Source organism: Temnothorax nylanderi, unplaced genomic scaffold (genome assembly GCF_030848795.1).
Source record: "Temnothorax nylanderi isolate EJ_2023f unplaced genomic scaffold, tnyl_v1.0 TNYL_tig0021_pilon, whole genome shotgun sequence".
NCBI classification, from domain to species: domain Eukaryota; kingdom Metazoa; phylum Arthropoda; class Insecta; order Hymenoptera; family Formicidae; genus Temnothorax; species Temnothorax nylanderi.
Window position 1 is genome coordinate 205,195 of NW_027249083.1, and position 16,832 is coordinate 222,026.

The 16,832-nt window shown below is 38.7% G+C and overlaps 1 protein-coding gene across 1 annotated transcript in view; it reads right to left on the reverse strand.

Annotated features, from left to right (window-relative positions):
• The window catches only part of Meltrin (disintegrin and metalloproteinase domain-containing protein meltrin), an 80,641-nt gene that overhangs the window by 21,686 nt on the left and 42,123 nt on the right, over positions 1 to 16,832 (reverse strand). The window contains exon 2 of the mRNA XM_071700137.1: positions 8,557 to 8,648. Coding sequence (XP_071556238.1) covers positions 8,557 to 8,648 — 92 coding nt within the window. The remainder of the gene's footprint in view (positions 1 to 8,556; positions 8,649 to 16,832) is intronic.

Below are 16,832 nucleotides of genomic sequence, written 5' to 3' on the forward strand. Positions count from 1 at the left end.
TCATATTTTGAATTATAATGAATATATTTATTATACAGATTGTAACATTCATTGCTTGTAACATTCATTTTCACTAAATAAAGTTTAGCTTCAAACTTTACGATGAACAAGTACAACGACATATGCAGGCTTGCTGCTAATTATGTAACATTGTAACATCTTAGATGCTGTGCAAAAAATAATTAATCAAAAAATTGAAATAAATTGATATATATACATAATTGGCTCGTTACTTTATATCTTGAACTTGATTTGTTAAAAATATTTAAAATTACTACAACTGATTAATCTGTGTTCTCATGACATTCACGTGTGAACAACCGAGGAAGTATTTCAATAAACAAGATCAAAACTCAACGTCCATGAACATGAAAGGAGAGTCACACAAAAGGGAAATTCGGATATGCCGATTGTCGTTTGTGTGCCGTCGAGCGTGACGATGCTCGACGAGTCGGACGCGTTTTATCGTTAGCTTCGCTGAAGAACGTGAGAGATCGCATTTGAACGAAATACAGTAAAATTCGCGCATTCTGTAGAGAGCACAAAGACTCGCACCTGCGGCGCGATTTAAATGGCTTTGCGATTTTAATTACGGCGCGGTTCGTTCGCGCGGTTACGTGCGGTCGCGCTGTTATTCGCGTCGCGGAATACAAATCATCGCTCGATGCGTGCCTGCGGTAATTGCCTGGTTACATATCGCCGATATTGCCTGCCGGGTTAACGTTGTGGTTCGCGAATTCTTTTTTTCCGAGTGTTTTACCGCTCGAAAAAAATTTTATTTTAATTTATCGAGTCGTAACGAGTTTGATTTATAAGTATTCGTCTCGAGCCTCGCTACGACTACATATGGGTGAAATATCTGTATGAAAAAGCGAGGTCCAATTATTTGCCATATATAACAGACTTCTATAATTACCAGATACTCAATTATAAATAAATAGAATGCATAACAATTGCCACACTGAGAAAAAAAAATCGTTGATTCAAAGAAATATTATTTGATTCAACTAAATGCAGCGGTCACGGGCTGTCAAGCTAACATTTGTTAATTCAAAAAATATTATATAAAATAAAATAAAATATTTCTTGATATTACTCACGCATATTTGATTTAAATATATTAATATTTACATTAAACAAATCACTACAACTAAACGAGTTTAGTCAAATTAACAACATTTTTTTCTCAGTGCAAACATATATTGTCTCGGCGACACTCGTGAATGCCTGTTAATTTTTTCATCATCGCTTTAACAAAATAAAAGCAATAATTTTATCATACAACAATACTTGATAAAGTGTTGGAGATCCATTAATCAAATTATTCATTGCAGCTTCGTTATATAAATCGCAGTTAATGGGAGATTTATGATCCACTGAATCTACATCAGGGATTTGCAAGCGGAAACAAGAGATCCTCTATGTATCCACCTTTCTATCTTCGCGGTAATACGAGCAATAGCGATATCACATACGATGAAGATTTCCATGTGTGTATCGCAGCTGAGCTTTGAATCCTGTTAACGATTTCACCACGTTGACAAATGTGGACCCAGTCGGCCCCATCGGTCAATATTTATTTTTACGTAACCAGAAAATCGCAGAAAGTAAATATACGTGGCGAGCTTTAAAAAAAAATACTTTGGCAGTAAAGGAAGGAGCAACGAGCGTACATCCACGCTTCGCACGCACGGCTGCGTCGAATGAAAGCGGACGAGTTAATTAATGACACCGATTCACGAATCCGACAACGATCCCGGCGCAAAATGCGGGCTAGTTCCCCTAGGAAAACTCGCTTTCTCGCTTTCGAAAAGTTGAAAGATCTGCTGCTCGCCGAGAGAAATGTTTCTACTGCACGCGCAACGTTAGATTTTATCGTTGGATATTTTTTACGAAACAAAGATTAGTTGCTCGATCGCTTCGACGATTGCGGAGGCGATTAATTTTTATCGAGTGGCCTTCAGCTTTTTAAATACGTAGTATTATTGTGCGTGTAGAAGCACGTGTCTTGTACGTGCTATTTTTGGTTTCGCGCGGCTAGAAGTTACGCGAGAGTCTCGTCGGCGACGATCGGGAAATCGCGCGTTCCGCACGCGTGCTGCATACGTATGATATGAGGAGCGAACGCGCGCATTGCCATATTCATTCTCACGACCACGCCAAGGTTGCGGTGATTCTATGTTTTCTCTGTGTATGCCTTTCCCTCTCTCCAACGGTACATTAACATGCGTTGAAGAATGCTCAACAAACCTCGCGGGCGCTATTACAAGCTATTTATGTCGCAAAAGGAGAATTGTAACATGATAATTTATCGCGAAACCTTTATGCGAAATTTGTTAGCATATTCTAGTACGAATTATGAGTGTAACTATATATTTTTAGTAATTGTTTAGCAAAATAGAATGACGAGGAGTAATGGAGTAATTAATTTCCCCTATTACGTCGCATGTCGGCCTAATTTTTAAAATCCTGCTGTCTTTGAAGAAAGATATACGAAATGTTCTATACCTATGTTTGTCATCAACCTTTGATATCTAACTATGTTTCAATATCTCTCTTTTGATAAATGTAGATTAAGTTCTTAAACATGATATTATTATCTGAACAATGGCTTTTTCACTGTGTATCGCGATACAGCGTCATTTTGATTTAAACGTTTGAAAGTTGGCAAGCACGAGCTTAAGAGAAAGCGGACAGGTAATTTTCGATATACGTCGAAAGGGTTGTTTCAACATACGGTTCACGGGCCCGGTGAACCTAAACTTTCCGCATTTTCTGGTCTCCTCTAGATTACATTTACTATGTCTGCAAGGATGGTGCACACGGTACTACTAGGGATCCGTCGTAGTTACTTTGTGGAATGAAAGAAATCTTTAATCTCTCGTCGTCCTAGACGAACGTTGAGAGCTCGCGAATAGAGGAAGTCTCGTTTCCGCAGTTTGCTGCCGCTAGCAAATGTGGACAAAGAACTTGTCGTCTGTATGATTACCACAATCTAATGGAGAGGAAATTTATATTATGCGCCGCGACCGACGCAGTTCCGTTTTCAGCGATATTATTCGTAGCTTTAATTAGCTAGAAAAATTTCCTTAATTTGCTATCCGGTTTAAAAATTGGGATAACAGACACAATGTTTAAAAATATGAATTCCAATATGTAATCTAATTAAATATGAAGCAGGATACGTTTGTTTATAATATGATAATTTTGTAATATATTAGCGAAATAAATCGAAATAAAGCGAAATTTGAAATCAAACATGTCTATCTGCCTTCTGCAGAGTCTTATCAATATCAAAATCAAAGTCTGTGAATAACGGTGTATTTGTGTACGTGCATATGCCTCAGTATTGATATATGCCATATGGTATTAAAATTAGGAAAAATTAAAAAAGAGCTCTTTCATTACATTTCGTATAAAGGGTAATAGTTGGAAAGTTGAAAGGTTGTTACTTCCTTGTGCGTTAGAGAACCTTTGGAAGATCGTACGAGCGCGCCACTCGCAGGAACATGTTAATTAAACATTAATTTTAATAACAATAACAAGCGAAACTTCGTATTCGTGGGAGCAAACTCGACTTCATTTCACGTAGCTATAAGAATGTGTAATCTACTAATTAAATAAGACCTGATCTAATAAGCAACGCTACTACACTCAGAGAGTAGAAATTCTGCCTCCACCAAAATTAGTAATTTATCGATTATATCATTAATATTATTTAATCATTTTATCATTCTTTCAATTAATTTCGTCCATTTATTTTATTACTTTATCGATCACAGAAGTTAGCAATAGGTACATCGATAACATCATTCACTGATGCCTCATCTACTCCATCGACTTGCACGACCGCGTTCGCTGTACTTGTGGAAGTACTTTATCTCTCCTTTGTAAACTTCGGGCACCGAAACCCGACGTAAAGCTCGAGCTGCACATAAGGGAAGATCCACTCCTTTCAACCCCTTTCGTCGTATACCTCTTACCAGTCAGGAATAACCGCGCGGGAATGGTTTAGAGTCGTAGCACGCGATAAAGCCGAACGGAACTCCATCGAGAATTTATCGACCGATATTGCGTTTACTCACCCCGCGGCTTCCGCGCATATTAGCCGTTTAATCACCTAATTGCCTCTCCCCCTCGTCACCCACGCTCCACAGGTCCCGATAGACGATTTCGCCTAAAGTCGATTATATCTCGGTGCAGCGAAATCGAATGCATTCCGAGAGTACGAGAGAAGTTGAGCTCCCGAGATATTCTAAGTTATATCTGAATCAATGATTATTAAAGCAATTACGTACGAACTCAAAGCACTTTGGGATCGCTATGCAGCGGCGATTATGATATTTCGAGAAAAGCGAATGAAGAGAAAGATAAGGTAAAAAGAGAGTTATTCTTTCTCTCTTCGTACATAAAAAAGAATTCTGCTAAATTTTTTATATTCTTTTGTAAATGTATAGAAAACCAGTAAAATTTAATGATTAATCGTATAATACTGAGAGAAATATTAACGAAACAATATAATTTCTTTCGTTTCTGTAAGTTGCGGCGAGGAATTTAAGACTATCATAGTTCCCTGACCTTTCCTACCGACATTTTCCGACTGCGTTAAATTTCTCTGTTCTAAACATAGTTTCCGCGATTTTTTGCATTCCGTTTTAGGTTCGCTGCAAGAAGCTCGAACGTCGGGACATCATGCGAAACATTGCCTTTTTATACTGTTCTTTTTAAGACAGGCAGACATGATTCCTATCTCGACGGAATCAATAAATATCACGCGATACGCACATGCGATAGATGCAGAAACGCAAATAACAATCGAGTGCGTGTTATTTGAGACGCTGGATTGCAGGGAATTGTAACTGCTATTTCTATCAAGCGGATTGATACTGTCTGTCTACTGGCTTGTGTGATAACGAGAAACGAGATCAAATACTCGTTTCATTGAAGACTACATCGCGAGGTTTATATAATGGTTTGCATTTGATATTGGTATCGCCGTAATCCCAGACAAAGATGTCAATAGCCCAAATATGACAATTGATACCAGTGATCAATTTAAAGTTTAACAGAATGAAAAAGTCCATATTGCATATTCATATTGATCAGAGCTTTTTCGCGTGTTATATTATTTATAAGAATCTGTCGCATCAGAAATAAAACTTGGATGCTTTAATAACGTTATTGTTTATTGATAAAAGCGAATTTTCCATCACAAATTCGCGATAATTAATAAAATGAACAATTCGTTCAAAATCCAAAGTTTTTTTTAGATACATTTGATATCGATGCATATCAACAATCTACTGCAGTGGTTATGCATTTAATTGCACGTCCATTGTAAACTACAATGGACTAGATGCGTGTATGCACATATTACATTTTCTTATCGTCTTGTTAGACCGGTTGCTCGGTATTCTTTTCGATTCCACTTAGCATCAATCAAGAAGTTTGCTTCGCGATCTATTCAGGGGCAAGTCGCGCACGCGAGTAGCAACTTTTTGTGTCACTAAATCACAGTCTGCAAGTCACACGCTAGAAACTGCAATCTACAGCCGAGCAGCTGCGGTATTAGTAAACTCGCGTCTACGTTTCCTGCAGAATCACGTGTCAAACGGTGTAAACTATATTTGGCAACACCAAAGTAGATACTAGTGTTGAGTTACTCTTATCCGAACCAACGAGCAGGCGGTACTACACATACGTGTACGCCGTGTGGTCGCAGCATTCGAGATTGCGGTATAGTTGAAGTTTGTTTCGCAATTTTAGAATTCCAAATGTTAGTGCAGGCATTTCCGGATCCGTTTAAAAGAAAAAAAGAGAGAGAGAGTGTGTCGAGATAAAAGCGAGGAACTTGACACCACATTGCCCTAGGTTCTCCATCGGCGTAAAAGCTTCCTAAAATTAGAGCAGCAATGCTGTGATCTAAAACGCGCTGTTTTTCGTTTTGGACCTATTTTTTCATATGCGATAGCTCGTGATTTTTAAACGCGTTTTAACAATTTCTGAATTAAGATTAAAATTCAAGGTTTCTTGAATCTTTTATTACTTTATCATAATGTTCTTAACGACGTAACTTTTATTTTAGTCAGCTTAGTGTATTTAAGGCTGGTATATTGTCCAGCTCTTTCCGTGATTCTTAATTTTCTTAATTTTCACGCGTCGCGACATGCGGTGTTATTGCAGTTTATATGCAGTTTATATTGCAGTTTATAATAATGTACGACGATCGCGGACGACTGTGCTGGATGGAGGCCAATAAAGCGAATTGTTCACGACGTTTGAATGTGCCATAAGAATGCCCCACTAAAACACAGGCTACTCGCGTGATATTCCGCCGCGACATTTTTTATTGTTATTTTTTATTGCTCATGGAACAGGGCGATATTGCCCGGCAGAATTACTTTACTCGTCGGAGTGCATACGGTCAATCCTCTGGTGATCTGGTCCATAGATATGTATCATCTGCGTTTTGGTTTACCAATATTATATTACAATATTATATATCTAATAAAGAAGTACAAATTATGGCGTGGAAAATTAATGTAGTAAAATCTGAGAATTTAATTTTATGTTCTAACAAATTGTATTAGAATGAATAAAAATTATGCGTTAGGATTAATAAATATTTTACGTTTAATATATAAATTAAATATTATTAATTAAAAGCATCTATATATGAGAGTAAATTTTATATTAACAAATTAAACAATTATTTTCTTAATGTATTCTGTCTTTTCTTCTTTCCTCTCTGTAATATGTAGATTTATTCTTAACATAAAAACTATCAAATAAATAAATAGATAAATCGTATTGTCGTATTACAAATTCAAAGGTCAAGTTGTAAAACATTCCTGTTTCCGTTGTTCCATTTCTTTATCGGTCGGAATTTAGAGGGATGCGAACTATCGCGAGTATGTTTGTTACATGTCGTACTCGCAAAGTGACGTACGTGCAGGTCCATTGTGGCGCCTGCCAAATAACGGATTCAAGAGAGACGTCACCGAGACGAGTGTACACCCAATGTAAATTCCGTTGTTGTTCCTGTAAGTCTGCCCTTCTGCCTGCCATCTTCTATTACGTGGTACGTTACGCCAAGAAAGAGGCGAAGATAGGATAAAAATACAAGAACGCGCTGTATTCAAAACGGCTTTCACAGAAATGAAACGTTACTTTATATCTCGACGTTACATGGCTTTCCAGTAAACGGAAATGTTATTGCGTAGTCGACTAAAAGACGTTCTTATTTTCTGTGTGATCATAGAGTACTCGTTTCTTATATATAATATTTTTTCTCAACATATTTCTGAAATTAATCCATTATCTATACGAGAAGAACATTAACAGAAAATGTTTCAGATGTTTGAATAGAGTTTAAAATAGTTGCAAAATAATATTAATAAATATCCTAGCCACTTCTAAATCTATGAAAACTTAGAAAGAATTGGGACTGATATTTCTAAAAAATCTTCAAAACTTGCGACCAATACTAGTCGTCAATATTTTTTATTTGATAGTTGATACGATATATCCGGAAATGTATTCCTCTGTTTTCACCAAAAATGTTATATTTCTTTTGAAAATAAGCTCTTCGATGGGCATCGAAAGAGGAAAAACCGAAATGTCTATCTTTCATACAGCAACCTCTCTGTTGCATATTTCCCCTGACGGATTTTTCCGAATCTGCCACTGGCAATGGCAAAACGTCGGTCGAATTTTTCTCTCTCTCTCTCTCTCTCTCTCTCTCTCTCTCTCTCTCTCTCTCTCTCTCTCTCTCTCTCTCTCTCTCTCTCTCTCTCTCTATTTGCGGCGCCATCCTATCTAATAGCACGGCGACCCTCGGTGGGTTTTGTATTCGTTGCACGCCGCGACATTTGCATTGAAATTGTTGCACCCGTCGCCGATGCGCGTTTCGCATCGTAATCCACCCGAGCAAATGGCGAACACCGCGTGCAGCCGCGCGAAAGTTTGCGGGAAAAAAGCTATTCGGTGATCGCGGCTGATAGCGAACAATGCATTACGCCGAAGGTCACAGATCGCGGGCGTTGGCCTTCGCCAAGTTTCCGGAATATCCGGTGCGTTTCGATAAATCGGAGCGAGCGTAAAACTAAATTGTAATTTCGTGTAGGATACCACATAATAGGATGAAAGTGAAGCGCATTACATTACAAACAATGTCATAGAGCGTGAGAGGATGGTCGATTAAAATTTTTTGTCACATAAATAATCTTTAATGGTTACGAGAGAAGCAGAGAAAGTCTCTCTACCAGAGAAAGATTAGATGTATTGACGAAATTTATGCGGGAGAATCATAAATAAAAATCGTTATCTTACGAAAAAACGTTATCATGATTCATATTTACAGGTCAAGTGTTATATGACACGACAAAGGGGGATGAAAGAGAGCTGATTTAGGAAATCCTTGAATATAGTATTTTTTTAAAATAATGATATCGCGATCGAGCCTGAGTAGCATTTTAGAAGCTGCGGGATATAGCACACGTATTACATTATTTTATGAGATTTTAAAGACCTTTTTCAAAAAATAGCTGAACTCACATTCTCTTTGGTTGACGAGATCTGCCTTTTTGTCCTGCCGTGATACACTCGCGGTCTCACCAGTGTATGTGTGCTAAAGTCTGGGGACGGACCTGTAACAATCAATCAATTAATTAAACTGATGTTAAAATGTTGCGTTCGTTAAAGCATGTAATGCAAAATGGAAATTTTAAAATGGAAATTTTAATCTTCAATTCTGGCAAAAGATATAATGCAAATTTAAAATTCCAAGATTCGACAAAACCTTTAAAAATTCCTTTCTTTCCTGATAAAACATTAGATTTTTTTCTACCTGTAGGGTTAAAGGACTTTGTGCTTTCACTTCATACTAAATCCAGTACCTAACTTTATAAGTCAAGTGACTCTTGCAGAACTACTCAAGTGTTAACAAGCGACAGGCAACGTTGAAAAAAAGGGTGCATCGGGGGTCTACATCGTAATACGTAGTTTTACAAAGCTTTTTACGAAGCTTCTGCATTAATGAATATATATATATATATATACTTGGTGAACGTTGGTATATCGATCGGGAGCTGCCTGTTCTTGCACCTTTTTTTTCATATACCGGACATCGCCGCTTTCCACCCTTATGCATTCGATTACATGGAAATTAAGCAACGCGCCAAAAAGAGCTTACGGGATGCGCATGCAAAAAAGTATGTTGCATGCAATATTTAACGTTTCACCGAAGGACCGCGTCGGCGTCAAAAATTATTCAACGGCCGCCAATAAATAATTATCCGACTACTGACGAAGCATTTTAACGTCCATTAAGCCGGCGTCCCTCATTATCGATAAACGAATTTTTCACTGTCACAAAATTTCGCACCGCGAGCAAAAATATTCAATTTTCCACTATCACGGAAAAAAATCGCTCTAAATTCATCTCAGTGCGTGTGACGTATGAAACACTCAAATACAAAAGTTCGAAAAAATTTTTTTTGTGAATTCCATCATCACTATTTGCAGTTGACTGTATAAACACTATAAATTCATAACTGTAGAGGTTTTGTTACTGCCGTTTAATTAAAATAAACAACGAAACATATTAAATTAAATGTTTCCCTTCGGACGTTGATAAATTTCGGAAAGTGAAACATTTTTTATGGCAAAGCCAATCGAGCGCGACATTGGTACTCGCACGCAAAATTCTCTCCAAAGTCGTGGGGGGGGGGGGCGGAAAACTCTTTCCGCAAATAGAGCAGTAGATATTTTGAGTTCAATCGAACATTGCGATCAACGATGCGTAGCGAAGCTACTTTTCCCCATCGCAGCATTCGCGGTTGCACCGCGGGAAACTGCTCCTGTTTGTTACACGAACGTCAACCCTCGCTGGCACTACAGCGGCAATGTAATTACATCGACGAAAGTCCTTGACATCGGCACTAGTTATTACAACGTGTAAATTCAGCATCTCCGGTCTGCCCTCTATTTTCGTGAATTCGGCTAACTGCGGCCCCGTCCTCGACGCTCTCGAGTACCAAAACTATCGACCCGTCTAGTAGAGATTTGTTTTTGTTGACTCGAGAGAACGAAGTCGATGCTCTATCCGAAACGATGCCATTCCGACCATTTGCATTCATCCACGCAAGGAAAACCGGGTTTCGAATACGAGAATCCGGCGTTTGAAGAAACGCAAGAGTAATTCCGAAAAGTTCGTAAAGGTCTGAATGTTTGTACAAGGAATTTATTTTAAAAGTATCGCATAAAATAAAATTGAACGAGATTAAATAGAATTAAATTAAATTAATAAAGTTTGTATACTATACGTAATACAAATCTGTAAATATATATACGTATTATTTTACACAACAGAATTTTATCTGTATATAAGCTCATTCAAAATATTAATGTCAGATGTGACTTATAGATATATCGCGATCGAAGATTTATTGAATATATTAATTTTATATTTATCAGCTCAATTTGGGATTATTTCGGCAGTAATTTAACAATTATTTTGTAAATTTCTATACAGTTACTTTATCATTATCATTACATAGATATTCAAACAACCGCGTTAAATTACTGAATTTAATGCGGTCGTTTATTAATTAATAATTTAACTTTACGCTTATTAACTCATTACTTTCATACGCTGTTGCGTTTCAACATCCAGCGTGGACCAGCGTGGTAACTGTATTGCGCGTGTGGGCGAGAAGAGGGATCGGCTGGCGCGATTCGTCATTCTGTCAACTGCACATTAAGCTCGCTAATTCTTCCCGTGTAGGTGGGTAAATCGACTGAAATTATTGCTTAACGTTTCCTCCGCTTCTCACGAGTACCGCGGAAAACTGAATTTCAATTGCATGGCATTCACTCGCGCGCACAATCGACACAGATATCGGCGAACCGGTATCGACAAATCGGCGGCACATAAATGCATATTCAGCATCGGCAATTATTCCCCGATAATAAATCCTCGGTACGCTGACTGCAAAATTTGATCGAGAACAACAGTGTTCTCGTTAAAATATGCTCTAAAGTATTTTATCGGCTATACGATACGGTATCGCGCGAATGAACTGTCGACACGTTCCGAAATAAAATATTCGGATCATGATTTGTGGAGTCATCCATTTTAACGTTTGGACATAGTGACGGTAGATTGCTGATTTAGTGTTTGTTGTTTGTTCCTATAAGAAAATTATAACGTTCGCTTATCGAAAAAAGATGATTGATCATCGTTATCCTCGCGGATGCTTATTGCACAGGGAGAACAAAAATCAGATAGCGTAACTTTGCGAGCAACTGTTTTAGTTCTCAAGAAAACAGTTATTTCTTTCTGACTGAATGTCTATTTCATAGGTACCTACTATGTCTTTCCCGAAGATTCCAGCGCATACATATCGTTTATAAAAGTCACTTTGCTACCAAATCAAGTAAGAGAAATCGCTCCGTTTCCCACGCGTACTGCAGGACGATATATAAGTACATAAAATACATGTCTATATCGCTTGTCTCTCAAAACATGTTTTCAAAGTTGAAATTGAGGTAGGATAAATATAAACTTTTTTCAGTTCGCTTCCCGCTGGATGCGCAAGCATCGGGTCTCCCTTATTCATGCGGCTTGCTTCGCATGCAATTTGGATGACATGGTGCATGGAAGCGATAATAGCTTCCTGCGATGGGCAGCGACGTACGCGTCGGAACGCGATCACGTTCGGGAGCGATTATCAGGCCGCATCGTCGAGTCGCGAACACGTAGTATCGTTGGTCAATCACAAAGTGGGTCAACGTGGAATTTTGATTGGCTCTTTAAAGCGCGACAGTACGGACGATACAAGTTCGCGCGTTCGTCCGCGAGGCTACCGTGCACGGAACCTCGCACATGTGCGACGGCTTTTATGGGAGCGAGATTGACGTCAATGTGGCGACGGCAATAAAAAGAAATCGCGGGCAAAAACGGATCTCGCAAATATACCAGAGCTCGAGGGAAGGCGTCAGTGGCCGCGAGGGAGAACGATCTCATCGAATTTTTTTTTCTTCTCGCCTCCACGTTTCGAGAAGCGAGTGCCGTCAACTCTTATCCGGGGTCTCACCGGATATGGGTGTTTTTATCCTTGCGCGTAAAACGTATGGACGTTCGTTCCTTCAGTATAAAATTTAAATACTGATATACATTTAAAATGTCGTATTAATTCCAATAAAATCTACTGTTTCTTTAAGAAATGCTCAATTCAATGTATTTATTACGAAAACAAATCTAATATTATCAATCAGTGCAGAGAACTTGAACGCGAAGTTATAAGAAATCTTTAACAATCAGAATAATAATACGCAAAATGCCGTTTAAAAGATTTTATAAATATATAACAAATATATATACATACATATATGTCACAGTAAAAGCGTGAAATCAGTAAATGTATATATACTTACTAGTAATGTATGCATTTACAAGTGAATGTATACATTTACTAAATTTTATGTTTCAAATTTATATCTTTTAATAAGCAATATCTTACGGCAATATCTAAGGGTGGAGGCGCAGTCCCCCCTACCCACCCAAAAAACTAATCTAACCCAACCCAATCTGTATCATTATCACCCAAAAAACTAATCTAACCCAACCCAATCTGTATCATTATCACAATGATACAGATTGGGTTGGGTTAGATTAGTTTTTTGGGTGGGTAGGGGGGACTGCGCCTCCACCCTTCTATCTCACCACACTCATACTTATAAATTAGTAATTATATAGCTCTTGTAAGTGTATACATTTACTGAATTTTACTATAACATATATAAACCATATATTTTAAGAATCGTATCAATTAAATTTAGATAACTCGACGAATCCCAATAGCGAAATAAATAACTGCTACACATGTGACGTACATGCATCTCGTTACAAATGTATCACGGAAAGCTTGCAAATATTTATCGTGAAAATATTTGAGTGCGATCGGATGAACTGTAATAACAGTTCGTGAGTTCTGATACAGCAACAACGAATCATTCCGACCGACCGGGTGTGACGTGCGTTTGATAGCCACGCCAAACTCGCTCCGCAAGTGTACGATACCTGTCCGTCGTAAAATCACACGAGGAAGGGAAGAACGTTACGCGAACGTTACGGACGCGGACGCGCGAAATTTTTGCACGTCGAACAAAGTGATCCGTATATAAACCGTGCTGCCGTTGCAGAATCGCGGCTTTCGCGTTGCGCATTTTCCGTGTGTTTCCGTGACGACGGGCGCGCAAATTTGTTCGGACAATTCGGCCAGCCGGCTATTCCTATTCGTGTGCCACATATGCGAATGCGCTCGCTTATAGCGGATATTAAATTCCCTCCCGTCCTCTCCTTCTCCTTCTTCTCCTCCTTCTCGCCGCTGCACGGAGAGCACGTATCCCGGTTAATACGGGCACTTTGCCCTGTGATTAAATTCAAATAAAATCCGACCGCCGCGCCGTCACGCCCAACGTGCTTCTCTCGCGCGCGAATAACGGATATTTAATATTTGAGTAATGCCGACTAATACCGCGATGATAACTGGTTGCACGTGCGGTTTTATACAGGTCGGCGTGACGCGCGGGACGCAAATGCGTGCTAATGAGATTCGCGTTAAAATGCGAATGAAACCCGCGTCTCACGTCGCGCGTTTCTTTGGATTCATCGGTTTCAATCAGATGGAACACGCAAAGTTTATCGCTTTGAACGAATTCTCGGATATCCTTTGCTATATTCTACCAGTACATAACAGAAACATAAAATGTAAACCAGGATGGGAATCACATTCGTCATATGCGTCTGCACAATGTTATCGATTCTTCTATTCGAGCTTTTCTCCGAAAAAAATTTCAATATCGATTACGTTCCGTAAAAAGATATAGCGAGATGTGAGTAAAGCGTGCTTTCGAAAGAGCTTGAGCAAATTTCCGGACACGGAAGAAAAATTGCGTGTAAAATTGCAATTCACGAAGATATACCGGTTGCCTTTCCCAAGGTGCATTAGAGTTGTATATCATAAGAATCGTAAGAAGGGAACGCGGTATTGTTGGTGCTATTATGAATTATAAATATCATTACACTCTAGCCTATCTCATTGCCATTATTATCCTGTGCGGACCTTACACGCTTTCGAATTTCTCTGTCTGACGTTTGTAAGTTATGAAACCGTGCGCGTGTCGTTATGCATCCGCGACAGGACGCATTCAGAGGAACGAGTTTTGTGCCTCCTGCACCTCCATTTTCGCGGCGCTCCCGACAATTGCCATCGGTATGCAAAACGGAACAAGCGCAAGTCGAACGAATAACTCTCGCGCGCCAATGTAATTGGACTGTGTATCTCCAGCTATATCACAATTACGGCGCGATGGATTTAAGCCTATCGGGTAACTCGTTAAGCCAGCCGGTCGATTTGTCATTAATTTCCTGTCGGACAAGTGGCTGTGCGTACACGATACGCGGAAATCGGATCTGGTTATGCAGCATCGCATAGCGAATCGCTGTGCATCGCGAGAATTCTGACGACTCGACGTGAATCATCCCTATTGATGATTGCATACTCTTGCAAGACAACGTTTCTCAAAGCAACATCGATACTCGCTGATATTTACGACATAAATGTACGATAATTGCAATTTTTACGATGTTTGCATCGTTCGATCGGTAAATGTACTATCTGGAGTTGTTAGAATTATCGTTACACATTCCCTGATCTCACAATGTAACATTCAACCCAAACAACGTAACGGTTTATGATTTCTTAATTAGTAGGTATATGTATACATCATAATTAATTTATTTACTATGTTGATCGAAAGGTTCAGAGAAAAATAAAATGGGAAATTTGTAATAGATTAATTATAAATATTAAATGTCTACTTTTCATCATCTACACATTTCAATCTTGCTTCAAAATGAATAATTTCTTCAGATTGAAATTACGCATATTTCATTTATAATAGTATGCTAAACTGACGTATGCTGAGCGAACGATGAAAAATTGCATCACGAGAGATGTTTGAAACATTGTTCGGTCCTGAGTCCTGAGAGCGTTAGGATGATCGAAAGATTATGCGAATTCGGAGATATTTGGGTAAATGGAAATTATATTTCAGGAAAGGGGTACGACATTTGTGTTTCAGCCATTTTCCATATCTCGGTCGAGGTTCCAAGATAATCCTGATTTACGGCGTGGGTCATCCTATATAGGGCAGATAGCATAGCCAACTAGACTCCGCCATCTGGTCTGTCGTAGTAATAGCTTACACAGGCAAATGGTCGAATACAAATCCGTCCACGTCGTTAATCAAGCAACTGTATATCGTGCGCGTGTCATTGACCTGAAAAGGTGTTGCAAATTCGACAAAAATCGAAGAGTGAGCTGAAAGCCATCGCCCGATTACGTCCGAATAAAAAACAATTTTTGCGACGTTCGACCGGATACAAAACAGAAAGAAGCGCAAAAGTTGTTCGCACCTTCCTGTTTCGTAAAATATTTTCGATACAAATACATATAAGTTTCTTTCGACGGGGAAACAACTTGTATCCCACTTTCCACTTCGAGTGCCGAGCATAATTCAAGAACAAAACCCATCGCAGAAATTCGAGAATAGTATACCAGAAATGTAAAGACGATCGAAGAGAGTCTCAACGACAGTTCTCATCTTTATATATAGATATATACTTTTCATATTTTATTTGTAATGCACGACGGAATTTCTTATTCTCAATTTTGAATTCACATAGACTTTTCTCTTCATGTCTTTCAAAAATATTCTTTATATTTCCTATAATCGAAATTAAGGACTTGTAAACCAATTCACAAGTTTACTTGTTTGCCATATAAGTTAAATAACTTTATTCTAAAATTTCTTTGTCAGTAAATCGTTTTCCCAAACGATATTATATTATACTATATTAACGTTACGCTTCAAATTATATTAACCATGTTAACATTGTGTTATTAATTACTCACATGATTTATGTAATAAAACTAGTTCGATGTTGTATTAGTAAGTACAACAAGAACTTGTTATCTTTACTTAGGGGACTAGAGACATTTTACATTCCACAGTATCAATTGAAGAAATTGAGTGAAATCACGGCGGAAGCGCTATTTTATGGTTCAGCAATTGGTGCAACTCGCACGAGCGGCAAGTTCGAGAGACGCGCCGCGCTGGTGGTCGCGCAAAGATGGTTCGCGCGATGGTACAGCGCAATGGCCGCGGAGGTGAATTAGCGGCGGACAATTAGGACACAGCTAATTCGGCACGCGGTGGGCGAATGCGCGCGTCAGATCGGTGCACATGCGAAGGCGGATCTGCGTTTCGTGTTCCCATGGCTCGCATCCCAATTTCACACGTGTCCCCACGATTGTAGCTGCGCGCAAATACCGCAGCTACATGGCTCTCTCGGCGAAGAACGACGGCCATAATCGCGCGTTCTTATATATCTCGCACGGCATGCACGTCACGTAATTCTCAGCGCTGTCTCATTTCTTTCGTTATATACGCTACATCAACGTAACAGTGTATATTCTTTTTCGATGAGCAAACCATCAGCGAACGTGTGAATTTCTTCCATCCGCTAAAAGTAGCGTTATTTCTCTTTCGGAATAAAATTCGTAAAATAATCTTAGCATTATAACATAATTACGAAATTCCTTTGTTTATTAATAAATTTTATATACAATCAATTATTTTTATTATAAGCATACGATTTTCTGCGAGAAATGTTTGCGAAACTTGCAAGAAAACCAAACAAAAGAGAAGCAATATATGTGCGTAGAGTATAAATACCGTATGTATCCTATGTAATTTTAGAG